The sequence below is a fragment of the Vanacampus margaritifer genome, chromosome 10, assembly GCF_051991255.1.
Source record: "Vanacampus margaritifer isolate UIUO_Vmar chromosome 10, RoL_Vmar_1.0, whole genome shotgun sequence".
Taxonomy (NCBI): Eukaryota; Metazoa; Chordata; class Actinopteri; order Syngnathiformes; family Syngnathidae; genus Vanacampus; species Vanacampus margaritifer.
Window position 1 is genome coordinate 26,037,093 of NC_135441.1, and position 27,933 is coordinate 26,065,025.

The window sequence follows — 27,933 nt, forward strand, 5'->3', positions numbered from 1 at the left end:
GTGATGTAGGGTCACAAGAATGGGGAAACACCTTCCAAGGAGAGAACACACATGCACGTTCACAACACACACACACACGATTACACACAGCTGCTGACTGAGTGCTGCGAGGCCGGAGAACGACACATCTGGATTTAAGTTTCACCCAAAGTTAAGGTAAGAGATTTTCTTTCTTTCTTTCATTCATTCATTTGGTTAGAAATGTTAGTCTTCATCACGTATGCATCTTGTTTTCAAATCCATGTTTCTCGCTTTGTATTATCGAAGAGGAACGAACGCAAAGCAGACCTCGTGAATGCGTTCAGTTGTCGTCGTTTTTTAAAGTATTTCTCAAGAAATGAAGTTGCAGTTGGTGGCGCGTGTTGTGTTTTTCTTGAAGTGGAATATTTCAAATGGCTTTCGCTGGAGTTTTGCTTCGTTACACCTGCACAATGTAATGAGTTGTATCAGAAATGTTGCGACTGCACAAGCACAACGAGCAGCATTGTATTCTTGTAAAGGAATTTTTTTTTCCTTCTCCATCCAGCTCTTGTATTTGATCAAATGAGCTTGTGAAAGTGTTTTATTTACTTTTTATTTTCTTGGTGACTAATTTGGCAAGTTGTATTTTTTTTTTCCATTTTTAGCATAGTTCAGAAGCATTTGGAGTCTTAAATGAAATCAATCAACCTGTCTGTCAGGATCGGCAAGATAGATCGATAATTATTTGTATTCATCCGTGAGCTATCAGCTATAATCACACATAGCACGTGCATTCACAGCAAGCAAACCACAAAGTAAAAAATGATGCAAAAAAAAGCACCTTTTGCAAAGTAATTAAAAGAAAGTGAAATCTGATCCAAACAAGGAAAAAAAACGAAAAGTTGCATTTAAAATAGTCCGATTATGCTGCCCTCATATTTGTACAATAAATAGATGTGATATTATTGGCAGTGAGGTTATAAGAAACCCAATATATATACAGTGTATTTAACTGTTGTTATGCGAAACACATGCGTTAATATTTCTGAAGTTATTGACAATATAGTAACATTCGGAATTCATATTTCCGTTTTTTTAATGAGTGCAAATTGAAAACTGATTCATCTCCATATTTGTTGTGGCAATTAACGATGTAGTTCTTGCTGACCAACAAAATAACAAAAACAAAGCTATGTGATGTCAATGAAATCCAACATAAATAAAATATCAATATCGCAATTTATAGCTGAGTTTTTAATGTGAGCCTCAAAAAAATCTGAACTTTGCCATACTTAAGCCCTCGCGCCCATCTCGCGTGCACGTCGTCCCTCGGTCCCGTGCTTCTTTCATGATTGCGTGCGCGGGCCCACCTGCTCCAATGTTTATCTTCACATGAGCTCAGCCGCTGCCGTTTCAACAAAGAACAATGACAAGCTCTTATCGCGTAGTGCGTATTTGGGACCGTGACGACTAGTGAGTGTCACACTTAGACAAGCAAAGGTCCATTAGCGCTGAATGCTAACAGTGTGCCGGACTCTGGCAAATGTCAGGACATTGTCAAGGCTCCGCATGGGGAGTTGCATTGGCGAGGTAAAAACACAGTTCAAAGTGGTGATAAGGCGCAAACACGTTTTTTTTTTTTTTATCGGTTGACGTCACTGCGGGCAGTTTGTAGTGGCTCGCAGTTGTGTTTTTTTTTTTTTTTTTTTAAACCATGACAAAGTGTAGTCTTGTGTTTGTCGTGTGCGTGAAGACGTCCAATAGAATCTTCTTTTTGTTGAAGGTCCCCAGCGAAGCCCAACCGAGCTCATCAGCTGACCTAACATGGGATGAACTCCTGACTTGGGAGCCTCAAGGTAAGCTCCTCCTCATTGACGTCTGTTTTCGTCTTCGGTCAGCCTCCATTCAAACAAGGAAAAACTGATTTTGAATTGGAAAGAAAATGGCGAGTGGGGAAGGTGCTGGTTTTTTAGGATAGTGAAATTGAATGGCCTACTGAATAGAAAATTAATTTTGTGAACTTGTATTTTTCTTAAATATTTACATATACTTTTAAAATATATTTTAAAATCTCACGTGCCCCCCAGGGGTATACCTACCCCCATTTGAGAACCACTGATGTAGAGAGACCAAATTATATAAAAAATAAAAAAACACACACAATTAAAGACCATGTAAAGTAGATTCACAGATTAATTTCTAAATACATAAATACACGTTTAATGATAATTGCTGAAAATGACCAAAGACTGAAGAAGTATCAAATCTGAACTGTATTAACTTAAACGAGCACCTCATTGTTCGCCATGAGTGTGTGCATGCTGCGCAGAGAAAGGCAAATTAGCGAGCGGGGGTGGGGGGGTAATTTTTTTTCTTTTTTGGACAAGGGCCACTTTAGAGTGCCTCGTTGTCATGACATGGAAAGCCCCGTGACAACCCGGTGGGATATATTCCAGCCACCATTTTGAAACCTCATTGTATTGTATATTTGTTGGCAATTTGGGGGGAATTACTCAATTTAACTCTTTGACTGCCAGACGTTTTCAGAAACGGGTTGTCCCCAGTGCCAGCCGATTTAAGCATTTTGACTGATCTTTCAAGGTCCACAGAAATTTATGTTTTTGGACTATGGAAACACACATACTACCAAATGAAAGATTGGACTCTCATCTTTCATCAGAAAAAAAAAGTTTGTTTCTACCTTATTCCGTTCTTCAGTAATCAACAACAGAAAATGGTTAGTTTCACCTCTGTTTTGAAACAAACGTCTTTTAACGTCTTTGGCACTCCTCCATAAGATTTTACTAAACGTTATTTAACGTTTTAGGCAGTCAAAGAGTTAGTCTTTTTCTTTTTCTTTTTTTAAATTTGGCAGGGTCATTAAGACTATTCTCATTGTTTATACATTATAAGACTTTTTACACGCATCGTAAATGTAGTTCAACACCAGAAACTAATTGCAACCACAAAATACGTCGAAAGTTCTGTATCAAGCACATAACAGCAGGGGAAACCTGTAAAATAAGTCATTTTCCGACCAATTTAAGTGACGGCACACCAGTTGGGAATCACTTTCTTAGACGACCAACGCGTCACGCTGGCTTCCTTCCGCTCACTATTCTTTTGGCGGCTGCGTTTTCATTGTGAATCTCAACACAGCGTGAGAAACACAAAGGCTCCCATGGAGGCTTTAACGTAAGTCGGTCACCTGCTAAACGAATCAACGGGCAACCACCGCTATCACTAGCTCGGATCTTTCATACAAATCTAGAGTTTCCTCGCCGAGGGGAACAAAAGCAGAACATGATTGGCAGTCATCCATTTTTCTATAGATCTTATCCTCATCAGGGTCAAGGTTGACCTGGAATGACTTTGGGTGAGAGGTGGCATGCGTACACCCTGGACTGCTCGCCACTCAAATCGCATTCAAATAGATGGTTGTCAGTGAAGCGGCCTTGTTTGTTTTTGTTGGAATGTGCGAGATCATCGCATCATGGCCATATAGGAGCTCAGAATTTGAGTGTATGATGTCAAAGTATCACGGCCTATGTAATTCACAATGATGCCTTTAAGTTGCAGCGGGCGAAAAGTAATGTTTTTCGTCGGGGATGTTATAAAATATTTGCTGGTGCGGCTGATTTCTGGGAGTGATAACTGCCACAGTGGCCAAAACATTCCTAATTAAAATTAAACTGCACTATTAAACGAGCCACTAGAAGGTGCTAGAACTGCACAAATGGAAAACATACCTTGTCTTTTTTAACAGATGTGCTGCTTTTAATATTTTGACATGAATGACATTAATATCACAATATTGTCGTTTTCGTTACATCCCTAAAAAATGTTGGGGTTTTCTTATTTACATTATGACAGGGATGTGATTTTTCCGCTAATTCGCGGAATTCGCTTTTTTTATCTCCCCCCCCCCCCCAAAAAAAAATTTCAGATTATTTTTTTTTTTTAGTAGTTCATTGTGTATGCACATGACTCCGACAGATAACATCTTCTGCTATAACAAAGACATTTGTGGTATGCTCTAATATGAGTTACTTTTCATTTGGTCATGATACAATTATTTGTTCATGAAATTTGAACCCCTCAACATTATTTATGTGTTAACTTAGTAATCACATTAGTTAGATATGATGATATTCTCAGTGATAGTTTTTAAAAGCAAAGGCAGTCCAATGTTTTTGAATGTGACTGATTTTGAGTTGACTAAAACTGCCATTTTATATGGGATAGTTCAATATACATTGAATATATATATATATATATATATATATATATATACCCTGGACCTAGCTGGGTGCCAGCGGCCCCCAGACCCCCGGCTAAATTTTCAGATAATTTCACTTTGGTCAAATCACATCCCTGTTACATTATGAGTTTGCTTTGGTTTTAAGAGCAGGTTTGTTATGTAATTTTATTACCGAAAATGATTTCTATTAGTTTTAGTATTTGGTTTAGTTTTTTTTTGTTTTGTTTTATAAAGGTATAATGTAGTTTCAATTGGTTATCATTTTTTATTTCATTTACAGCAACGTTTTCTCCAATTTACTTTTCGTTTTTTTCATACATTATCGTACCGATAATGACCTTGGTCACATGATGCACAGATGCAGCCTTAAACTCGTATTCATTGTGCTAGCGAGAGGAGCAACAAGTGTTTAACTGGTCATGAGGTTTTTCTATTTGGGTTTGATTTTATTTGAGTTCACTTTGGGGTGAAATTTCCATATTGGTATGACATCATCAATGTGTGACTTCTCACCTAGCGTTCATGGGAACATCCTAATAGGACTCTGCTTCCTGCCAGTGCGGCGCTGGCGTGACGCACACGTGCGCGCGTAAATAAAAATTTAAAAAAAGCCACCGTGTTGCATGTTTACACGTACAGCCGCCCTCTCAAAGGAACTTCCTGTTTATGACCAGCTGTGCCCTGAGTGTATCCTGAGTGCGGGCGCCGACCACATCCCCCGACCTCGAACCCCGGAGGGGGGGCGGCCACCATGCGCTGCGCCACGGTCCTGGCCCTCCTGCTGGGGGTGGTGCTGTACCTGGGCATGGGGGCGCTGGTCTTCCAGAACCTGGAGGCTTCCCAGGAGAACGACAAGTTCCAGGAGCTGCTCACCGCCACCAACAAATTCCTGGACAATCACTCCTGCGTCAGCGAGCGGGAATTCTACACGCTGGTCAAGGTATCAATGGAATCATTATGTAACAGTTAGCCAGCCGGTCGCACGCACGCCAACATCAGCGACCTAGCGGCGATGTCCACACAAACGACAGAATTTTATTTGATCATTTTTCTATTTACTTTTGATTTACTTTTCCAGATGTGTCCAAATTTGAATAATTGGTTGGTTAATGTAAAGGGACAGTATGTATTATTATTTTTTATATATTTTTCATTTCAGTTTTTTATCTGTTTATTTTCAAATTGTACATACTGTATATATTTTTTGAATATTTTGTGTGTTTTATTGTTATGATTAAATTGAAATTACAGTGGTGAACATTGTTTACTATTTTTTAAATCATATTAAGCAAGTTACTTTTCTAGAATGATTATGAATCTTCCCTTGTTTTTTCCTCTAGCAGATCAGGTTTTCATAATTATAATAATTTATTTCGTAATATAATAATATATTTAGTAATGCTTATAAATGAAGGGTTAAATTCAGCAACAGGTGGAATTTCTTTCTGAAATATGTTAAAATCCGTTTTGCGCAAGCTTTTATTGGGCAAACTTAAAAGCCAAAAATGAAAATATCTTTAAAAAAAAAATTACTAGAATAAAAGTACGGTAAAGACATGTTTATAAATAAGCATCAAAAATATGTTTATGGAGACATGAAGCCATTACTGACTCAAATTAGTTTTGTGTGTATTTGAATTGTTTTTAAATGTGATTTTTTTCTAGTATTTTGTATTTATTTGGTTTACTTTTATTTAGAATTTGGGTTTTTTACAGTTTTTTTCTTATTGTTTCTATTTTTAATTTTGTATTAAGTCACATGTACATTTATAGTTTTTTTAAGTATACTTTTTGATTTAGGTTTTGAAATATTTGATATAAAATATAGATTTTTTTCCTCATTATTGAATAAATTCTTATCCCTAAAAAAAAAATCTGATTTAAAGATATACTTTTTAATTGAATTTTTAAATTATTATTATTATTATTTATACAATGTTTATATTTTCTGCACAGTGGGAACATTTGAATATATTCTTCTAATCCCTTAAAAAAAAAATCTAATGAATAATATTTTATGAAACAAAACAAAAAATAGATGTGCCAAACAAATAAAATGTTCACTGTGGTTGTTTGTCCACATTCATGATAATGACTTATGTGAGTAACAGCGCCACCTACTGCTTTGGCATACACTTGACAGCAAGCGAGTGTCATTGTCAGATATTTTTCATGTTCTTTGACCTAACAGACGAAAGTTTTATGTTGCATGTTTTGTGATCGCCACCCAGGAAGTGGCGTCTGCGGTGGAAGCGGGTCTGGAGGTGGGCAGCCTCTCCTCCAACTTCACCACACGCTGGGACGTGGCCTCCGCCTTCTTCTTCTGCGGCGCCATCATCACCACCATCGGTACGCTAAACACCCTTTGGCGCCCGTCGCGGCCCTTTTGTCCTCCTGACTCCCGCCGTGGGCCCCCCCCTCCAGGATTCGGGAACCTGTCTCCTCGCACACGTTACGGCCAGCTGTTCTGCGTGTGCTACGCCCTGGTGGGCATCCCCATGTTCGGCATCCTGCTGGCCGGAGTGGGCGACCACATGGGCACCGTGCTGCGCAGGGCCGTGGCCAAGATCGAGACCCTCTTTCTGGTAAGGAAGGGTTCTGTTCTGGGCTCTGCCGACGGTCTGGCCTAGTAAGCCTTTTAGGTGGACAAACAGTTTACACTCGTATAAGAATTTTCATCTGTGGTGGCAGCGCTTCATAGGCCTGCTACTAACAATTATTTTAATAACTGATTAATCAATTTTTTTGATTAAGGGATGAATCAGATTAAATAAGAGGACATTACTTTAATTTGACAGTACAGAAAATGGACAAACAAACAAATTATGATTAAGTTACTGGTTGGGTCTGGAACATGTCAGGAAATATGCAATAAAGTTGATTATTATTTTCCAAAGTAAAAGCAAATGTTTGATTTTAATTCAACACAAAGATAATTGTGGAGGACTGCAGAAATTGTAGAACATTAACTGTTGACAAGCTGAAATTCTCAGGTTTTGGACAATTTTAAATATAAAAAAAAGGATCTAAACAAATAATGAATTATCAAAAATATTTATTGATAACAGTAATTTCATCATCTAGTTGTCAATGACTCATTAATCATTGCACCTGTACACTGCTCTCTGTGCCACTTGCCAGAAGCTAACACTGTTAGCTATTGCTAATTTTTTTTTGTTCACCAAAACTCAATGCAGCTCTGCTTACCTTTTGGCTGTCACATGATAGCTGCAGTGTCACAAACTGTGGGGATGGCGAGTTTTTCTGATAGTGGTACTGTTAATTTTGCAGGCAATGAAGCACAGTCACTTGAAAGTGGCTCTTGATCTTCACCATCTCACATAGCAGATCATTTCATGACAAAGAAACTCGGTGATGGAAAAATCCTGTTTTTCTGACTCATTTTTTTTTGATTTTTTTTTTTGTGGGTGTTTTTCTGAATATTTTTTCGGTTTTACTGCATTTTTTTCTCATTAAAAAAAAATCCTGAAAAACGGAAACAAAATATTCAGAAAAGCAGGAGAGAAAAAAAGTTTTTTAGATATTTTTTTTCCTGAAGAAAAAAATAATCTCTAATTGAATTTGTGAATGCCGGAGTGTAAAAGTTTGTTGTTGTTTTTTTAAATTGAGGATTGTTTGCATCGTGTGTGTGTGTTAGAAGCGTCAAGTGCGTCCCACCACGGTGCGCGTGATCTCCGCCGTGCTGTCCATCCTCATCGGCTGCCTCATCTTCCTGGCCGTGCCCACCGTCTTCTTTCAGAAGTCCGAGGACTGGTCCTTCCTGGAGTCGCTCTACTTTGTGGTCATCACGCTCACCACCGTGGGCTTCGGCGACTACGTGCCGGGTGCGAACGCAGGGTTCTCGTGCGCATTTCGGCAAACGTGGATCACGGCACTTCGAACCTTGATCGACCCCATTTGAAATACCTTTTCATCTCCGAAAATCTGATTTTACCACGATAGTCTTGACAAATAAAGGCCACAACTGTTTTGTGACAGGTAAACAAAATTGCCTTCTCTGCCTTCTAGATGTTAATGTGATCGTCAAAACAGCCCAAAAAGTCCCAAACAACAAAATTGGAACGTGCGAGAAGCTGGCTTAGAAAATAATATTAATAGATGTGTGTGTGTGTGTGTGTGTGTGTGTGTGTGTCCAGATGGTAGTCACGCTGGCGGTCTGTTCTTCAAACCTCTGGTGTGGTTGTGGATCGTGTTCGGGCTGGCCTACTTTGCCTCCATCCTCACCATGATTGGCAACTGGCTGCGGGTGCTCTCCAAGAGGACCCGCGCTGAGGCGAGACGCACGCACGCACACACACTGCGTAAACATTCGTCTCACCAGTCAATCTATCATTAGGTTTCCTTTTTCTCCCCCCCCCCACCCATTTCCTGTATATACAGTACAGCCTCTATTCTCAGAGTCAGCAAGTGAGCTTGTGTCTTTCCTAGCTGGCATCGAGTGACACCCTGGACTGGTCGCCAGTCAATGGCAGGTTCGAAGAAAAAACCGAGCAGGTTTTTGGAAATATGGTGGAGGGCCTGAGTAACCAGAGAAATATTCTTGAAATCTTTGGGAGAAATATGATTTGTTATAGAAAGCTGAGTTGTTATTATTATTATTATTATTTAAGATGTTTGACACCACTTTTTTTTTCAGACCAATACTCAACTCTTTAGTCCAATACCAAACACCGCTACCATTACTACGTAAAATTAAAAAAGATGTAGTATTTTTCCTAAAAGAATAATTGAATTCAAGGCAATTTTCTATTCCTCTCATTTTTAATTTCTAGTGCCTGATCTTAAAACAGCCACAAGAGGGCGCCGTCACAAGTGCTGGTATTTTAAAATAAGGCTGCTATTGGTACTGCTCGCTCCCATCCCTAATTATTATTATTATGTTAATTGATTTAGTGGTGAGTGGAAACCCCAAATTGAAATTGGGTTTGGGTTGCTAGTGGGGGGGGGGGGGGGACAATATTTCGCAATCAGTGTCAGACTTATCATGTAAAATACTTTTTTATTTTTGGGGGTGATAATGTGGTTAGCACGTCTGCCTCACACAACTTTGACAGCCAATTTTGCATGTCACCAAAAATATTCCTCATTCATTCCCAATGACACCAAAAATTCTCTTACCTTACATCATTCCATACAATTCAATATCATTACACACTTTTTATCAACATATTGCACTTTTTATTTTTTTAACCAGTATCATTGTTTTGTTCTCATTCCATGTCTTTTCATATCATTCCACAATTCTGTATTTTTCATTCAGCATTCAGATGCAATTTCTCCAGAAATGGAATTTTGTTGCTATTTATGCCACTTGAAATGAAACGACAATCAACGCGCTTTCTGCTCCTTCCTGCCGTTTGTGCTCACGCCAGATGGAGGAGCTGCGCGCTCACGCCACCGACTGGACGCAGCACATGTCCAAGGACTTCCGCATCCCCAACCCTCTGGAGTTCAACGACCCCTTCCTCCTGCAGCGCCGGCGCTGGAAGCGAAGCGAGCGTCGCCGCATCCGTCGCGGCGCGCAGGTGACGCTGGGCTACTGGGCCCGAGGGGGTTCCGACAACGGCCACTGGGCCGGCCTGTCCAGCTCCATGAGCCGGCTGGAGGGGCTGGGCCCCCCCCCGGAGCGAGCAATGGCGGCCAGGACCAGGCTGGGCGGCGCCGGCACCGTTCCCAGGGCCAAGCCGTCCGAGCCGGCGGCGGCTTTGCGTCAGCGGGTGGCGCGGCGCTCCTTGCCTCACCTGTTCACGCGTTCCTTCTCCCTCCCCGCCGCTGCGTCCGCCTCCGTGCTGGACTCCCCCGAAGCCGCCGTACGGGACGCTTCCTTCTCAGGATCGGACTTTGACTCCAGATCCGACATGTCTTCCGCGTCTTCGTCCTTCTCATTTCTCCGGAAACTCCAGGCTCGCCGCGCCCTCCAAGCGGAAGGCGGCAAACTGGACGCCGAGGAGGCGGCGAGATGCGGTGACGACCAACCCTCACCTGATCCGAGTTCCCTCCCCCCCTCGCCTTCGCTTTCTCCCCACTCCACGGGCCTCCTGGACTTTTTCGGCGAGAACCTGGCGTACATCGACGAGTCGTCGGACGCGCTGAGCGAGTGCGGCGACGAGAGGCGGCGGCGCCCGCGCAAACCCAAGCGCAAGAGCCTGAGGAGCGTGAGGAGGGAGCCGACGCACGAGTGGCGCCCCCTGCAGGTGAGGAGGCCCGGCGGGGACTTGGACCCGCCGTCCAATCCGCCCACGCCGCCTCCGGACTCGCTGCTGCCGTCGCTGACACACACGGACTCGCCGCAGACGCTTTGACGTCGACTCTTTGCGTAAGTTTTGTGATCTTTAAACATTTCCAACTGAAACGTCTTCACAGTCAAAGAAGAATCCAGTTGACAAACAACTTGCCAATGTTTGAACACGTCATGTCTTAGTCATGTCAACTTTTTCAGGCCAAAGCTCTTTTTTTTATTTTTTTTTTTATGTCGAACTATTTAACTCTTTGACTGCCAAAAACGTTAAATAACGTTTAGTAAAATTCTATGGAGGAGTGCCAAAGACGTTAAAATACATTTTTTTTTAAAACAGGTGAAACTAACCATTTTCTATTGTTGATTACTGAAAAACGGAATAAAATAGAAACAAACTTTTTTTTTCTGATGAAAGATGAGAGTCCAATCTTTCATTTGGTAGTATGTGTGTTTCCATAGTCCAAACACATAATTTTCTGTGGACCTTGAAAGATCAGTCAAAATGCTTAAAATCGGCTGGCACCCACGGCATCCCTTTTCTGAAAACGTCTGGCAGTCAAAGAGTTAGATTTTCTGTGTGGAGTTAACCTTTGACCCAATTCAACCACCAAATCATTTTATAATAATAAAGTTTCTGAAAATGTCTTGAGTATGTAACAGTGGCGCCAAATGGCATATTGAACCAGAAACCAAACTTTTACTGCCACTCATGAATGTATGAAGTATGTTTTTCAACGGTTTCACGCAGCTCGTCTGTTAAAAGTCAAGCGTCGTCGTGGCTGTACTGACAAACATACGCCCGTAGATGGCGATGTTGCGTCGCTTTGGATTTGATATCCAAGCAGCTTTTGAGTGGGAGGGGGAATCCAAGGGTGTCCTTTCGATTAGTATGGGAGAAAACCCCTTAAATTGTCCACAAAATGCACAACGTCACCTTCAAAGGTGAACTTCGGCTTTCACAAAATGAACAAACCGCTTTGCTTCATCAGAACACGCGCGCGCGCGCGGTGGCGTAGCAACGTTCCCCAGAGCCACCGAGCAAGGCGCCATTCGTAGTATGTCATTTTAAAATTGCACAGTTCAATAAACAATCACCATTAATTGTGCTTCATTCAAGTGACTTGTTTTATATTTGTTTGTTTAGTCCAAAAACAGGAACATAAAATTACTAATCGCAAGGTCGTTTAAAAAAAAAAAAAAGAAAAGAAAGAAAAACCTGACGCTATGGTCGTTTTAGAAAACCCCGCCTTACATGGTAGGAAAAAAAAAACGCCTTACTATATATTGGTCGCTGGAAAAAAAAATGCTACATGGTATTTTTATTTTATTTTTTTTAAAGACTCCTTATGATACATGGTTATCTTTTTAAAAATGCCTTGCTGTATACATGGATTTGATGCTCATCTTTGAAAATGCCTTACTACATGGTCGTTTAAAAAAAAAAACCACCTTACTATGCATGAATGTTTTGTTAATAAAAAAAAAAACGCCTTACTATATAAGGGTCATAACATGGTCGCTTAAAAAAACCCGCTTTACTATCATGGCCATTAAAAAAATAAAAAGACGCCTCATGGTAAAAAAAAAAAAAAAACCTTACTATTTATTGGTCGCTGAAAAAAACAAAACGTCGTACTCTACATGGTTGTTTTTAAATAAATTTAAAAAACGCCTTTTTTTCTCTTTTCTTTAAGACGCCTTATGATACATGGTCATCTTTTTAAAATTGCCTTAGTACATGGTCGTTTAAAAAAAAAAAACGCCTTACTTTTATAAATAAATTTAAAAAATGAAAAAAAGCGCTTTACTATACATGGTCGGGTTTTTGTTGTTTTAAATAAAAGCTTTACTACTACTACTCATAATTTACAAAAAAAAAAAATAAAATCAGTCTTACATTGTTGTTTTTAAAGAAAAAACACCTGACTCAGGTAATTGGAGATGGTCAATTGTCATTGCTGCACTGCTAATGTGAAGCATGTGCGGTTGGTGCCAAATTTGTGGCCTGCCTTGCCCAATGGCAAACTATCCGCCTCTGCAGCACGCGTGCGCGCTTGCAGACGTGCTGACCTCGGCGAGTCCTCGGTGAACTCCGCCACCGCCGCGGTCTCGCTTACTCACATCCTGGAACACGCAAGATACACAAGACAGGAGGAGGAGGAGGAGGAGGAGGAAGAGGAGGAGGCCGGTGACGCTGACGTCCGACGGTCCGAGGCCAACGCGCATTTCATCATCCGCTGACAGCGGCCTGGACAAAGTCAGCGGGGCCGACCGACACTTGATGAATGTTTTAGCGTTGTCGTCGTCGCTATCGTGTTTTGTTGTGCGTGTCGACGATAAAACTGAACGCCAGCTTGCCACGACTAAATACTGACTTGGACTTTGGACTTTTACGGCATAAATAGGCCCTTTTTTCTGATTTTACGAGCTTGCATAAAGTGGCGCCTTGGAGCTTTGCGCCAGCACGCCCTCATGTGTTTAAAAAGGGAACTTTTGTGGCTTTGGCCGACTCGCCTCTGCAACCTGCAATAATGCTGAGGCCACAAAATGCGCCTCTTCGTCCTCCCGTGATGTTGCCGCTTGCATATCTTTTACATTTTGTCTTTATGGGGCTGCAGTTTTAACTCCTTCACTGCCATTGACGGCTATAGACGTCAAAAAATTCATTGGAACTATTTTTTTCCCTTTTTTTTTCTTTTTCTTTCTTTCTTCTTTCTCTTTTCTGGAGAGCTCAGTATTGTTCATTCGGTAATTTTACCGATTTGACATTGCTCTCTCTCTTTTTTTTTTTCTTTTTTTTTATATATTTCTATTAGTTTAACATTTTTTTCACTTTTGTTAACAAGAGTAGGAAATTCAGAAAATTACCATAAAATGCCACAAAATTGCCCAAAATGTTAGAGCATTTTAAGCAAAAAAAATAAATAAAAAATAGAGGCAGAATATTACCATATGTCCAATTGTCCATACTCCATAAAATTGCCAAAAATGTCAGAAAGTTTGTGGCAGAAAAATGTATGAAAAAATGAAGTATGAAAAATTACAACAACAAAAATCAAAAAAATGGAAGACGAAAAGTAGAAGAAAATTAATCTCAAAGTTTTAATTGCTGCATAATTTTCTGTTATGGTGCCGCTCTAATTAGCTGTCAGGTCGTCATTACATTCGACTAACACTATAACACACCGTTTCGTTCATCACAATGTTCAAATGTTTTGCGGCTCCAGACATATTTTTGCTCATTTATTTAGCCTAAAATGGCTCTTTCTAATTTGGATTAGGGTTTCAAAGTAAGGTTTAAAGCTAGCTGGGCTAGCCTCCATCTGAAAATAGCTGTCTGGTGGAAATGAACAAGTGTGTGACGCGCGTTTATCACGCACAATACGAGGTGTGAGTGGCACGTAATTGCCTTTTATCATCTCAAGACGCCTTTTATGCGTGTGTGAAACTGCCGAGACATGACTCTAGGCGTAGGCTGGGGGTGGCGGGGTCCGAGTCCAGGGCCCAAGTCCTCCCTCCCTCCTCCCTCCCCAAGGCCAGTAGCACGGCTCTCCGCAGTGGGATAAGTACAGGTTGGATATAGTAAGAGGTAGTTAAGTGCAAAAGACAAACACATGCCGGGGCCAGTTTACTCAGGGAGGAGGGCTGAGGTTGGCAGGAGGGGGGGGGGGGGGGTGACCTCTTTACCAGGGGGCCCAAGCAAGAAGAGATTGGGGTGCCATGGTCGCGTTTTTTTTTGTAAATACAAATAATTGTAAAGTAAATGCCTTACTGTATATGGTATTTTTTAAAATAAATAAAAGCCTTACTTACATGGTGTGTTTTTTTTTTTTTTAAATAAAAGCTTGTTAAAAAAAAAACACCGTACTATATACATAGTCAACAAAATGAGCTTTACGATGCTGATCTTTACTGATTTGAGCCTTCTTTTGTTTATTTTAAAAGAGGGAGGGGGGATGCCTTTTTCCTTTTTTTAATGAAAGCCTTACTAGACATGGTCTTTTAAAAATAAATAAATAAATTTCTGACTATACATGGTCTTTATAAAAATAAAAATAAAGCCTTACCAAACATTGTTTTTTTTAAATATAAAGGCCTTACTTAAAAAAAAATATTAATAAATAAATGATGAATAAATTAAATGCATCACAAGATGAAAATGAACGCTAGCAAACGATAACATTTACGCACTTTTTTGTCCAAGCCATCTTCCTTAGAAACAACTTGTGGGGTGGGTTTTATTTTATTTTATAACATTATTGCCGTGCAGTCAACAGACAATACTACGGAAGTACGTTTTGCATTCACTTGAGAAAAAAGGGGGGGGGGGGGGCTTCCTTTTTTTCTTGAATATTTTTACCTGTTTTCCTGATTTCTTTTTTATTTTTTAAAAAATATATTTTTTGTGTGACTAAAAAAAATCCGAAAAACGGAAGAAAAAAGTCAGAAAAACACCCCCCCAAAAAATACTCCGAAAAAAAACAACATACATAAAAAACAAAAAAAATTGCATATACAATATTTCTGTTCAATCCAATATATTATAGTCAAATAAGGTTGACTATTGTGCCTGAGCTAAGTGAACTATCATCTGTACTACGTATAGTTAAGAAACTAAAAATACAGAAAATAAACTTTGGGTTTGGAGAAAATAAACAAATGCAATTCCTGGGCTTATGTTTAACAAATATTTAATGAGGCCTAGGATCTATTCAGAAGTGAGCAATATTTAGCATGCTTTAAATCACATCAGCGTTTCTTATGTAATTTGGAGGAGACCTTTTTAGACGTGTGGCTTCACAAAGCGGATGTGTCTATTTAATGCCGAGTCAAAAAGCGTTTTTCAAGTTGCATAACTTGACTAAACGCTCGCGACCGCTGCTGACTTGTCTTCATACTTTCATGACTGCACGGCGGAATCGCAACACAATCACGCGTGACCTCACAAGCGCAAAACCACTGGCATACCAGAGTCTAAATTTAAAAGTCAACCCCGGGGATGTTTTTCTTTTCTTTCTTTTTTTTTTATTTGCACAATTTCAAGTGTGGTCAACGAGTACAGAATGGTTTGTGTGCGCGTGCGTGCGTGCGTGACAGAAGGCAAACAACACAAGGCAACGGAAAGACCATCAGTCAGATAATGAATGCAGGAGAAAAGAAAAGAAGCACGTCAGCGTCGTCAGGCTGCCAGATTCCCCAAAACCCGCTCGGAAATGCGCCGGGGTTGCAAACCGCCACCTTCCAGACAAATTCCGCCCCCGTCGTCCGTCCCACGTCTGGCTCTCCAAAGTTTCTCGCTCTCTCCTCCCACCACAAATCCCAGAAGCAGCAACAGACCAGGAGGAGGAGAAGGCCTTTTAAATGGATGGCTTTTTTTTTTTTTGCGTTCGCATCCTGTTTACGCCGGGGGCACATTTCGGGGCCGGGACCGCAGCGAGCTGGCACGTCCACCTCGGCTCGCTCGCCCGCCCGCCCGGACACGGCTTTTCTCTTTCTTTCTCGTTCTCTTGTCTTGCTACCGTGCAAACGGTCACAAGGAACACGGTGGACATGAACGAGTCCTTAAGAGTCGCATGTGGGCGTACTGGAGAGGTTGTCGTTTTTTTTTTTTTTTTTTACAGCGTGTTTACTGTATATAAAGTGCATGTGGAAAGTATTGACAGCTTTATGTTGTCAATACTTTCCGTAAGCACTGCATGGATGTGAACTTATTTACAGTCTCAAATGGAGAGTTTTTTTTGTGTGTCTAGCGACACTTGCAGGACTTGACCACCATGTTGGAGAGCTGCTCCACTCGGGGGCTGCGGCCGATGAAGTACATGATGGTGAGGGGCTCCAGGTCCTGGGGGACGCAGCAGGGCGACGCCGACGCTTCGGGGTTCAGCTTGTTGTACAGCGGCAGGATCTGACGCAAGCAAACGCGGGGTCAGCGTCTTTCGACAGGTTTCACATTTGTCACGTATGGGAACGACGCGTCGCGCAAGCCGTGTGCGGTGTCGTGTTCTTGTAGGTTTACGGAGGCCGTACGAGGTGACGGGACATTTACTGTGCGAGGCTGAGGTAAACCAGCAGCCGCAAAAGCACGCGTCGGGCAAGTTCGACACACGCAGCAAGCAGACGCTTACAAGTTGACTTTGGTCGTTCGTAATGTCGGCTCGCGTCGTGCCTTCGTTGACATTTTGAAGCAATCATCAAAAAGTGGGAAAAGTTTTAATATTTAACTATATGAAGAATTACTTCTTTTTTTTTAGGTTAGTATTTAGGCTTACACATACACAAGTATATTATAAATATATATATTTTTATTTTATCCAGTTTTTTTTTTAATTAATCAATCATATTTAACAATTTTTAAAAAACTTTTTGGGTGTGTATTTTAGTACCAAAAACATTTTTACAATCATATTTACCAATAATATATTTTACACATTATGAAATATCCAAGAGAGGAAGGGTTTATTTGTTAAATAAATAAATATGTCTATTGTTTAGAATATTTACCACAAAAAAAAATATATATAGATATATATTCATCCTGTATTTTTTTTATTCCTTTACAGTCTAATATATTTTTCTAAATAATAGCTATATACAGTATTTTTTTTAAATAATATTTATAAGTATTATTTTGTTTCTGTCCGAGAAAAGAGGCTTTTATTTGTACTTGTTTTATAATAATTAAATAATATATACATATTTTGTATTATTATTATTTACTATTTTTTAAATAACAATAATAAATAATATATAATAATAAATAATAGTTATACAATTTTATTTTTAATTATATATATTTTTCATTTTCACTTGCTTTCTAATCAGAGAGCAGGCTTTTATTTTGTACACAATAAATCTACATCTAACATAATCAATTTTTAAACAATATTTTTTTCTAATAATGTAGTATTTTTTTCCCCTTTTACAAATAAAAAACAATAAAGAAATGCACGGGTTAATGGTTTTGAATAAATACGACATACTGTTTGCACGATGAAGTGTAGCCAATTTTCGCTTTGACATTTGTGACATCAGAAAACAAAAGCAAACGTGGAAGCCCACCAAGTTGTAGTGGTTGTTGGCGCTCCAGAGGTAAGGACAGTTGCCGGCGCAGAAGTTGGCCTTGTAACCTTTGGGCTCGTGGATCCACTTCCAGTTGAGGTCGCGCCGGAAGTCGATGTAGAGCGAGCGCAGGCAGCAGCCCGACTCGGAACCGCTAACGCGGGTGTTTGGAGTCGGGTCATGGGAAAATGACAAAAAAAAAAAAAAAACGGTAATGACAATGCCGGGCTGCCAGACAGCGCGAGCGAGACTAAATCAAACGCGCGGCAGTCTAAACACTGACACACCATTTTTCGCCTTCACACACAATCGTTGAGAAAGTTGCGTTTTTTTTTTTTTTTTGTGTGGTCCATTTCCAAGATTCAGTTGAAAAGTTCATGTTATAACGACAACAAATGAGCAGAGTACCAAAACGACATTTCCGTAGGTTCGAGGATTTGCGTGCCAGGTGAGCCTACCGCGAGCAGGTGGCGGCGTCGGTGGCCGCCGCCCTCTTCTTGCGGTTCCTCTTGGTCGGGTTGTCCACTCGGTCGCTGGGCAGCAGGGTGAGGATGAGGTGAGGCGTCTTGCTGCTGAAATCCGCCTGACCTTTCACCTGGCTCTGCTTCTTTAGCTGGCGCAGCTGCTCGTCGTCCACGCCTACAAGGAAAAAAAGAGCGCACTTTAGCGTGTTTCGGGATCATTTCATGTTGATTTTGCCTAAAGCAACACTAAGGAACTTTCCGTTTACGTTGTTCGTGGCGACGCCATATGGACAGAAGCAGTAACATTATGCCTGAAGGAGGACTGCATTTCCCATGAGGACAAGCGCATTGCGTTGTTTTGGAGCTCACGCCATCCAAATGGACGGAAAGGAGGAAGTGACGTATGCCATCAAGCAGTCAGCACATTTGTCGTTTTTTTTGTGTTTTGATGTTCCTACCATTCTCCTCAAAGTTGTTTAGTGCCAGTAAAAATGATGCAGACCCCCTCAAGCCATGGCAAAAGTACCATTCAACTCGTTTTAAGTCCATGTTTCATCAGTAGAGATATGAAAATATTTTATTAAGGTTGAAAAGTTTCTTAGTGTTACTTTAACGCAAATTTGTCCGTAAGCCCTCAACAGCAAATATTCTCTTATTTCTGTCGTCCTTCAGGAAAGCAAACAAATTATTTTTGAAAAATCTGACATTTGGAAGCATCATCTCTTATTTTGAAAAACAACTATCTATTTTTATTTTTTTTATTTTAAGCATATGTTTATTGAAAAAAAAATTTTGTCAATAGAAAACTTTGTTTTAAAAATCTAACAAAAAGTTCAGGGATGTCCCAGGGCAGTAGCGTGTCTTCAAAAGATAAATATAAACTTATGTAAATAGCTCCTTATTGTTTTCTTCAGTAAATAAAAATGTTTCCAAAATTTCTCTCTACAGTGTTAAAATTTTACTTATCGTAGTATTAATTTCAACCAAAAACAGAAGGTGCAGAGTGTTCCCAGGGTCAGCAGCATCTCTGAAAACATAAATAATGAGTTCCCTGAAGTTAACACTTTTTCAAATTGGCCTTATGATTCTTCAAAATGGCCGACGCCTATATTCGTCAAAATGCTGATAATCGGTCTATCCCTAGTCTAAACACTTGTTGTTGTTTTGTTTTTTTTTTACCTGTGATTACACAGCTGGTTCAACTATGATTAATCTAAAAAATAAAAAAAAAGATTGGTGCTAACAGCGTCCTGGTATTAAAAACGATAATTTTTCAAGCTGAGTTGACGTTTTTTTCCCCCCCCCGTGGAACTATTTGATGTCTTCAAACACGTCCAGGCAGATCTCAAATGTTTTCCTTAACGACTCCCTGCAGGGCTGACAACACCCTCGCCATCTTGCCATTTGGCTAATTAGCAGGTGTTAGCATGCTAGCGTGCTACGTCACGTCGCGGCCTGTTTCAAATGGTTAGTCGTGCGTTTGTAGCCGTTGGGCGGGGTTCTAAAAACAGGAGCCTCGCTTTGCTTACAGGATAATCAAACATTGATTTTTGTGTGTGTTGACATAAAGAGGGAAAAAAAAAACATTGAGCCGTGTGTAAATTTAAATTGGGAGTAAAAGGGCAGCCATTTGGGGCCTCGTTTACGTGTTGCGCAATAGTGTGGCAGTGTGTGTGTGGGAGAACAGTGCGGCCACTATTTAGCAGGGTGGCGTGACGTCGAACTGAATCATGAATCATTTGGTGACTCGTGCATTTTTTGTTGCGTTAACACTCTCACCTGATTTTAGGAACATTTTATTTTGTTCAACATACAAGTTAACCTTCAACATTTCTTGACAAAAATATGTTATGTGTGACCTCACTAGTCTAAACATGACATTCTGATTAATATGACATTTGTGGAATATGAGTTATGAAGCAAAATCCAGCCGTTTATTTTCGTCTCAGGGGGGCGGCCATTTTGCCACTTGCTGTCGACTGAAAATGACATCACAGTTGCTCAGGCTCAGGCAACGACCAATCACAGCTCACCTGTTTTCTGAGGCTGAGCTGTGATCGGTTGGTAGCTGAGACCTGAGCAACTGTGATGTCATTCTTACTTGACAACACGTGGCAAGATGGCCGCCTCCTGATATTGATAAGAACTGCTGGATTTTGCCGCTTAACTCATATTCCACTAAGGCAATATTAACCAGAATATCGTATTTATTTAGACTAGTGGGGCTGCATAGAACATATTTTTGTCAAGAAATTTTGGGGGGTTGACTTCCCCTTTAACTCATTCACTGCCATTGACGGTTATAGACGTCAAATATTCATTTGAACTATTTCTATTAGTTTAACATTTTTTTCCCACTTTTGTTAACAAGAGTATAAAAACCTATAATTTTTTTTTATTGTACATTTAGAACAGATATAAAATTTGTGATTAATCGTGAGTTAACTCGTTAAGTGGTGCAATTAACTATGATTTTAATTGCTTGACGCTCCTAATTTTTAATTGTAATTAATCGCATGACTTCAATAGTTAACTCACAATTAATCATAAGTTTGATATCTGTTCTAAATGTAAAAAAAATTTTTTTTAGGTTTCCATACTCTCACAAACGTGGATTTTTTTTCAAACTAATAGAAATAGTTCAAATAAATGTTTGACGTCAATAGCCGTCAATGGCAGTGAATGAAGTTCATGAGCACTTTGTAAATTTAGAAGTTTGGTCTGACACTCATTAAATGAACACCTGCCGGCGTCAATCCAAACCGCATGATTATCTTTATTGATGGCAATTTTCGCCTCGAAAACAGCAACCAACCTGCAAAGAGAGCCTCCAGTTCCTCGCTCTTGTTGGGAACAATGTTGTTGGTGGAGGGGACGAAGGTGCAGCAGGGGCAGTGGACTCCCAGCTTCAAGCCCAGATTGCTTTCTGCCGGCAAGAAAGGACACGCGTGAGAAGAACAGCGCGAGAGCGTTGCGAAGTGACGTGACGCGACGCCGACCTGGCTCCGACAGCCAGTCCTTGACGGTTTCGGTGACGTCCACCGACATCCAGCTTCCCCTCGCCCGCGGCTGCACGGTGCGAGAGTCGATGTAGCGCTGCGTGGACGTGCTGTCCTCGTCCGGCTTCAGCAGCTGTCGCGTGTTGAAGAAGAAGAGTTTCACAACTGACTCGCTAAAAGGTTTAGAACGACGGCAACATTGATGCTAATTTTGTTAGCCTGCCTATGGGGTTTTGCACTGTATGTTAGCATTAAGCTAGCAAAATGTGGTTTGGTTAATAATAATGATAATAAGAATAATAGATTTAATTTGTAATGTTTTAAATACATATCGGGTTTTTCTCTTTTTTATGTTTAATGGCAAGAAAACAGTTTGAAGCAAGAAATTGCTCGCTATCTGCTAAATGTTTCATTGTAGTTGCTTGTACTCCTCCTTAATCACTCTGCAGGATTTTTACAGTATAGTGGACTAAAAAGTCCATTTAAAATAAAAATTCTGTATCAGTAATCTCTGATGGGATTTATTGCTTTTCTCGTGACTATTGTTTATTTACTACCTTTTTAAGATTCATTATGAGATATATAAAATCAACAAATAGGGCAAATCCTATATTTTCACAAAATATTGTGTTCTATTGCTATAAAAACATACCAAAAGAAAGATTAGAATCAGGAAAAAAAAGTATATTTCTACTTTTTTCCGTTTTGCAGCAATTAGCGTTAGAAATTTCATCATTATTCACAGATTCACAGGGGTTTTTTTTGCAACATGGCCCTGGTTGATCTTTTATACTCAGTTGCCACCTGCTGGCCGATTTTGTAATAACTACCATTGCTTTGAGCAATCTCTGCAGTTCAAAGGCTGCATCAAAGCCTTTTGTGTTCTCTAGCATAACAAACCCCCAAAATTTTTTTAGTATAAATATGTCTTTGGGAGCATGGTAATATTTAAAATAGAATGTATTCGTTTTGGGGAGCAAATGAGTTAATTAAAATGCTAAAATTGCTGTTACGGTAAATAAAAAGTTGATGTTGTCAAGTTTGAACCGGTAAGTTTCATTCCTATGAATCGTGGGATTTTCTAGGGAGAAACGACTTGACTGACGGATGAGGAAAAAGCCTTTAAAAGTTGCTGCAGCTTCTGGATTCCTCGCGTTAAGTGTTTGTCCTTGGCACGACGGGCCTGCTGCTCATTTCCACTGCGGCAAAAAGGGGCCTCATTACTCAATTGGACCTAAATAACACATGCTAACCTTCCATGCTCATAAAAAAAAAACAGAAAAAAAACAGGAGGCATGCAAATGAAGGAGACTCCCTTCCCTGGGAATCCTGTGAGAGGTGCAAAATATTTGCCCGCAGCCAGAAAACACATTTCACACAGCAGGTTGTTGACATATTCACATCTACTTTTGGACAAAATAAACAACGCAGTATAAAAGTAGTTTGTACAGAAGATGATTAGGGCCAGTGAAGAGAGAGAGAAAAAGTTTGGCGTAATTCTCACTTTAAAGTCACAATCCTGACTTTGGAATTCTGACTTTAATCTCAGATTTCTAACTTTAAAGTGAGAATTCTGATTTAATTCTCAGAATTCCCATTTTAATCACATAGTTCTGACTTTAAAGTGAGAATTCCGACCTTAAAAGGTAGAATTCTGACTTGTCACAATCTCACATTAAACTGAGAACTCTGACTTTATTCTCAGAATGTTTACTTTAAAATCAGAATTCTGAGATTAAAGTCAGAATTCTGACTTTAAAGTGAGAATTTTGACTTTAATCGCAGAGTTTTCACTTTTAATTGAGAATTCAGATTTTAATCTCAGAATTCTGACTTTAAAGGGAGTATTCTCATAATTCTCACTTTGAAGTCAGAATTCTGACTTTAATCTCAGAATTCTGACTTAATTCTCAGAATTGTCACAATTCAGAATTCCGACTTTAAAGGTAGAATTCTGACTTTAATCTCAGAATTTTGACTTTATTCTCAGAATTCTCACTTTTAAATCAGAATTCTCACTTTAAAGTGAGAATAATAGTAGCAATAATAAAATCAGAATTCGCACTTTTAAGTCAGAATTCTGACTTAAAAGTTAGAATTCTGGTGCTGGTGCTAATTAAAATTTTGAGAATTTAACGTGAGAATTCTTAGAATAAAGTCAGAATCCTGCCAACCCTTTTTTCACTGGCGCATGTGCAAAAGTTTCTATCTCGCACACAAAAGAGCGGAGCCAGTCCCACCTGATAGATCTCCACTCTCTGCTCGGAGGCCCGGGCCTGCGGGTTGGGGGCTCGGAAGATCCTGAACTCGGCCTTGACCAGCGTGCTGTTGGTCAGGTCCACGCTGCTCACGTCAAACAGGACGCTTCGGTAATGCGGGTCCAGCGGCAGCGGCTGCACCGCGTCTGCGGTTATGGGAAAGGGACACAATGACAACGTTTAACGCCAATCTGCTCGCTCGCTCGCTCACGCGGCGGGCGTGTTGGACTTGTTGTTGTTCACGTCAACATAATGAGCGGTGATGAAAAGCAAATGGAAAGTTTGGCCAGGAAGACAAAATGCCTTGTGCGGCTTTGGCCGTTGTCACACTGGCCGGATTGCAGAGGTTACGTAAGCAGCGTATTTGGCCCAAGCCAGCGTGTGTGCTTCTTTCATTCACAGCCTAACATTTGGTGGCGTTGCAGTCGCACGTCCGCCATTGACGTGATGTCTGAAGAAAGCAGACGCACGCTCGGTGACTTTTCAACCTCGATTCCACACTTTTGTACAAGCTAAATAAAATTTCCTCCAGTTCTATTCAGGGAATGTTACACTCTTTTTGTCTGCTTTTATCTGAGCCATATATAGAATAAAATGATATGTTGCTTAATTATACATGGGAAGATGTATATCTTATCTGTCTACAAGGTCCCTGAGAGGTTTGATTTTGACATCTGTGACATTTACTTGTGTAATGGAATATCCAGGAAATATACAATGGGATACAAATGTGGTCTTTCCTAATGGAAATGTCATTTAAAAAAACAATAAGATTCATCATTTTATGCAGAGGATAAAGAATATAGTTGAGTATTGTTGTATACTTCTACTGCTACACTTGCTAAGGCGGCAATTGGCTCATTAAAATGAATTAATAGTATATAAAATAATTAGTTGCGAAGATTAGCTTCACATTATGGAGAAAATTGCTTTTACAGTATACAAATAGTTGGATCCACTAACTTCACTGTAAATCGGCAGCTTGGTGGTGAAGTACTGCTCCCACGGGTGAAAATATGACCGATGCCGTCATTATAGGCTTGCATGCACTTTGCCGTTCACTTTTTGTTGTCTCGGAGCTCAACAAATATCCACTCACTACCCAGTTGCCGTGGCAACGCAAGCTGTAGTGTACTTGGCATCGGCCCAACGGTTAAACAATGTAGGGTGAGCGCCTGAACCTGCGGGTCTTTTGACAAAAGCGTGTCACCGAAATGTTGTTAAGACACTTGGGAACTGGTTTCAATTATTTATAATAAGTCTTCTATAATCATATTTAAGCAGAGTATTTACTTCTAAGTCTGTAGTGGGCAGGGTTATGTCACAATGCCACAGCACAGATTTTTAGTCAATCAAAATTCATTATTTGTTATCTTTGTTTTCATTTAAATACAATAGCCTACTGTATCTTGCTCATTTTCTTAAAAGTGGAAATCAAGTCAAACATGTTTGCAATAAAATGTTCTATGTTACTCCACTAGCCTAAACACAGAATTGTGATTAATTTTGTGTCTGCGGAGTAAAAATTAAACCGAATGTTCAAACTTCCCGGACATTTTATGCAACCTGTCGACTAAAAATGACGTCAAAGTGCCCAATGGCTCGCATTGTGAACGTCACGGATCATCTGTTTTCCAGGTTTGGTCACGTGACGTAACGTTGACATTCACCACAGTATCCGGCAACAGGTGGTCACGTTGACTGGATCTTCTGTCATCCAGCGACATTTATAACTTTCCAGACACAATATAGAAGCGACAGACTCACTGGTTTGCGTGCGCTGGGGCAGCATATCGATCCTCTGCACTTCTTTGGCGTAGTATTCCTCCTCGCTGCTCTCCCGCTCGCACGTCGAGTCGGACAGACGCGCTCGCTCCTTCAGCAGCTCCCGCGTGCTGTTGTACAGCAACATGACCTCCGCGGGCACCGCAACGCCGGCCGCCGCCCCCGCCCCCGCCGCCGCCTCGTCGTCGTCGTCCGGCGGACTCTGGATGCGCAGCTTGCTGAGAATCTGCCCGCGCACCGCCTCGATGCGCCGCGACTTTTGCTCGTCCAGGTTGATGAAGGCGCACGTGTTGATGCCCTTGACCAGCGCGACCGACAGCCGGAGAAGGAGCAGGAGAGCCAAGCGAGACAGCCACATTGTCCGAAGAGGGGATGGGGGGAAAGAGAGAGTCCCTGAACGGCCGCGGGGGCACTTAGACTGTGTGTGTGCGCGTGTGGGGGGGAAATACCTCCCGAAGGGAAAGGAGACTGTAACTAAAAGCCAGTACTAAACCCTGATCGTGAACGCGTGCGTCAGAGAGTTGAAGCCACCACGATAAACAAATACGACTCCCAAAAAGCACATTTAAAAAAAGGGATGCCGATATCAGACTAGACTCTACGGTAAACCGCAAACCGACAATTACGCATGGCCGCTTAATCGTGAAACCGTAAAAAAGTTACAGCTGTCATAAAAAAAAAAAGTTTACTAACTGGTGGACGAATTATGACTAAACTCCAGTGTTTATATAAAAAAAAGGAAGAACATTTACAACTTGCATCCAGCGTGCTATCAAGGTAAGCTAGCAAGCTCTGCACGAGCTTCTAGTCAAATTCTTGAAATTGAGATACGTAATTGAACGTAATAACAAAAAATATCCTCCAGTGCCCGTCCTTCGGGTAATAAACAAAAAAAGATCTCAGCCCATGATAAGCTCACCTCACCTGGCAGCTCACGACGTTTACGTCCCCTCACCTCCGATAAGCACGTCGGCGGGGCCAAAGGGGCCACATAGCCGACTCCGAATGAACCTACCAGCGGCCCAAGAAGCTCCTGTTACCCTCCAAGAAGCTATTTTTACTCCCCCAAAAAAGCTGATAACAAAAGCGCTTATTATCCTCGCTACAGATAAACAAAACGTAGCCAAACAACCGGCAAGTGTTGATTTATGTCGTAAAACTAATGGCGAGTCATGTCCCCTCGCATAAACATTAAAACACGGAGAGGGGGGAGAGGGAAAAAAAAGGCAGAAGTTGAAAGATGTATGAAAGAAGTCCTTGTGGCGGAGGGGCCGCTTTTAGGGCAGATCAAGCGGGGTCCGCTGGTATGCGTGCAGACCTGCTGCGGGATGGAGCTCCATCACGAGCCGCGCCGACTGAGCCACGCAGTCCCCGAGAAAGGAGAGCGGGAGGCGGGGCCGGCCTGGCAGCAGCCAGCGGCCGGTGTGTGTGTGGGAGGTTGGGAGGTTGGGAGGTTGGAAGGCGGGCTGCTCCCCAAAGAGGGGAAGGGAGTGTGACTTGCGGATAGGAGCCATTTCACTCGCACCCAAGTGGGCACTCAAACACACACACAGTGCAGGAACACATTTAATTTATTCTAAAAATAACAACAATCCTCAAGTGGCCGGTAAATGGAGACTGAAGCTGACAGCTAGCAGCTTGTTTAGTTCAACATGTGGAGAAGAGGGCAAAACTGGTGGCAGTTAAAAGGAAAAATGCTACCAAAATAAGATCAACAAAGGCCTTTTGACATGTGTGCCACACAAAAGTGTTCAAATAACTCAATCCTCAAGTTGAGTGTAAAGCGTACATTGAAAAAGAAGCTAACTGGCTGCTAGGTTAGCATACAGTTTAGACGCATGGCTTAATTTACGACACGTTTTATTTTTTAATCAAATGTAAAAAAATAATCACAAATAAAAATGAACCATTTAAAGTCCAGATGTGGATCGTATCCTACATCTATGCGGTTTAAATTAAATAAATATAAATGGTGAAAGGGATATCTGTGCCAATGTCGACCACGATAACAGTTAGCTGCTAACATTAATTTAGCGCAGATGTTTTAGCCAAAATGCTACAAATAACATATTAATGAATACTTTTTCACATTTGACTACATCAAATAAATCATCTTGCCGTTATCTTTAAAAATGATGTATATAAGAGTGGCAGTAAAAATGAAATTTAAACATTTGAATGTTGGCTGCTTCTAGACTATGCAACTAAATACATTGCAGGCAAAAAAAATAAAAAATCATCAGCATTAGTTGATTGCAGCAGTTTCAAAGCAGCCCTGAACGCCTCCTGGCATTTGACATCACTCAGCAGGCTACTTTATCTTCCAGCCATCACGTTGTTAATTACAGTTCAGGATTTGCACAGCACTGTTAATCTGTCATGGGTGGCTTTTATTGCCGCTCTGCTGCCATCGCATCATACTGTCATTATAGTTGTGGCTGCAGGCCTGTAATTGCTTTAAGTAGAAGGAAAGAAAGGTAGGACTCGGCCTGCCTCCGGGTTTCGGACCACGGCGCACGCACCCGCTCTCACTTTTCTAAACGGTCGCGTCGTTTACGGCGTCTGTTGCGACTTGCCTTGATAAAGATGAAGACGGCTTAGTTGTGCTCAAAAGAAACCAAAGAAGGTGGTTGCTTTTTGCTTGCTGTGACGTGTGGCTTCAAAAAAAAAAGGGAGGAAAAAAAAAAGGAAAATGGTGAAAAACAACTTCCAGTCTGCTGCCTTTTTTCCTTAGGGCCAAATATAGACGAGCCGCTGCCACGTCATCTGGACCTCTGCGCTCTCTACAATCACACACACACAAACACTCTCTCAAACTCTCAGCTCCATAGGCATTAATTCGTTTAGCCACTCACTCTCTCATAATCAATCAGTCACACTCACACGC

At 40.9% G+C, this 27,933-nt stretch overlaps 2 protein-coding genes across 4 annotated transcripts; one reads left to right on the top strand and one right to left on the bottom strand.

Annotated features, from left to right (window-relative positions):
- Positions 1-168: 168 nt before the first annotated feature.
- On the top strand, positions 169-21,470 carry kcnk4a (potassium channel, subfamily K, member 4a). Of its 3 annotated transcripts, XR_013295613.1 has the most exons (9): positions 169-1,817; positions 4,897-5,162; positions 6,454-6,571; positions 6,647-6,807; positions 7,881-8,067; positions 8,380-8,516; positions 9,616-10,559; positions 16,232-16,406; positions 20,812-21,470. XR_013295613.1 is itself a non-coding variant. In XM_077578207.1 (8 exons), exons 2-7 carry the CDS (start codon positions 4,974-4,976, stop codon positions 10,543-10,545), a joined length of 1,722 nt encoding a protein of 573 aa, XP_077434333.1. In that variant the 5' UTR covers positions 169-1,817; positions 4,897-4,973; the 3' UTR covers positions 10,546-10,559; positions 16,232-16,804. The 3 variants fall into 3 exon arrangements, 2 of the variants coding, with proteins under 2 accessions (XP_077434333.1, XP_077434332.1); XM_077578207.1 differs by lacking the exon at positions 20,812-21,470 and having other exon boundaries at positions 16,232-16,804; XM_077578206.1 differs by lacking the exons at positions 16,232-16,406; positions 20,812-21,470 and having other exon boundaries at positions 9,616-14,295.
- Positions 15,425-27,890, bottom strand: tgfb5 (transforming growth factor, beta 5). The gene is made up of 7 exons (XM_077578208.1): positions 25,029-27,890; positions 23,244-23,407; positions 21,004-21,136; positions 20,820-20,930; positions 17,999-18,179; positions 17,541-17,694; positions 15,425-16,386 (listed from the first exon to the last, which is right to left on the bottom strand). The coding sequence occupies exons 1-7, from the start codon at positions 25,402-25,404 to the stop codon at positions 16,228-16,230; spliced, it is 1,278 nt and encodes a 425-aa protein (XP_077434334.1). The 5' UTR covers positions 25,405-27,890; the 3' UTR covers positions 15,425-16,227.
- Positions 27,891-27,933: the final 43 nt, after the last annotated feature.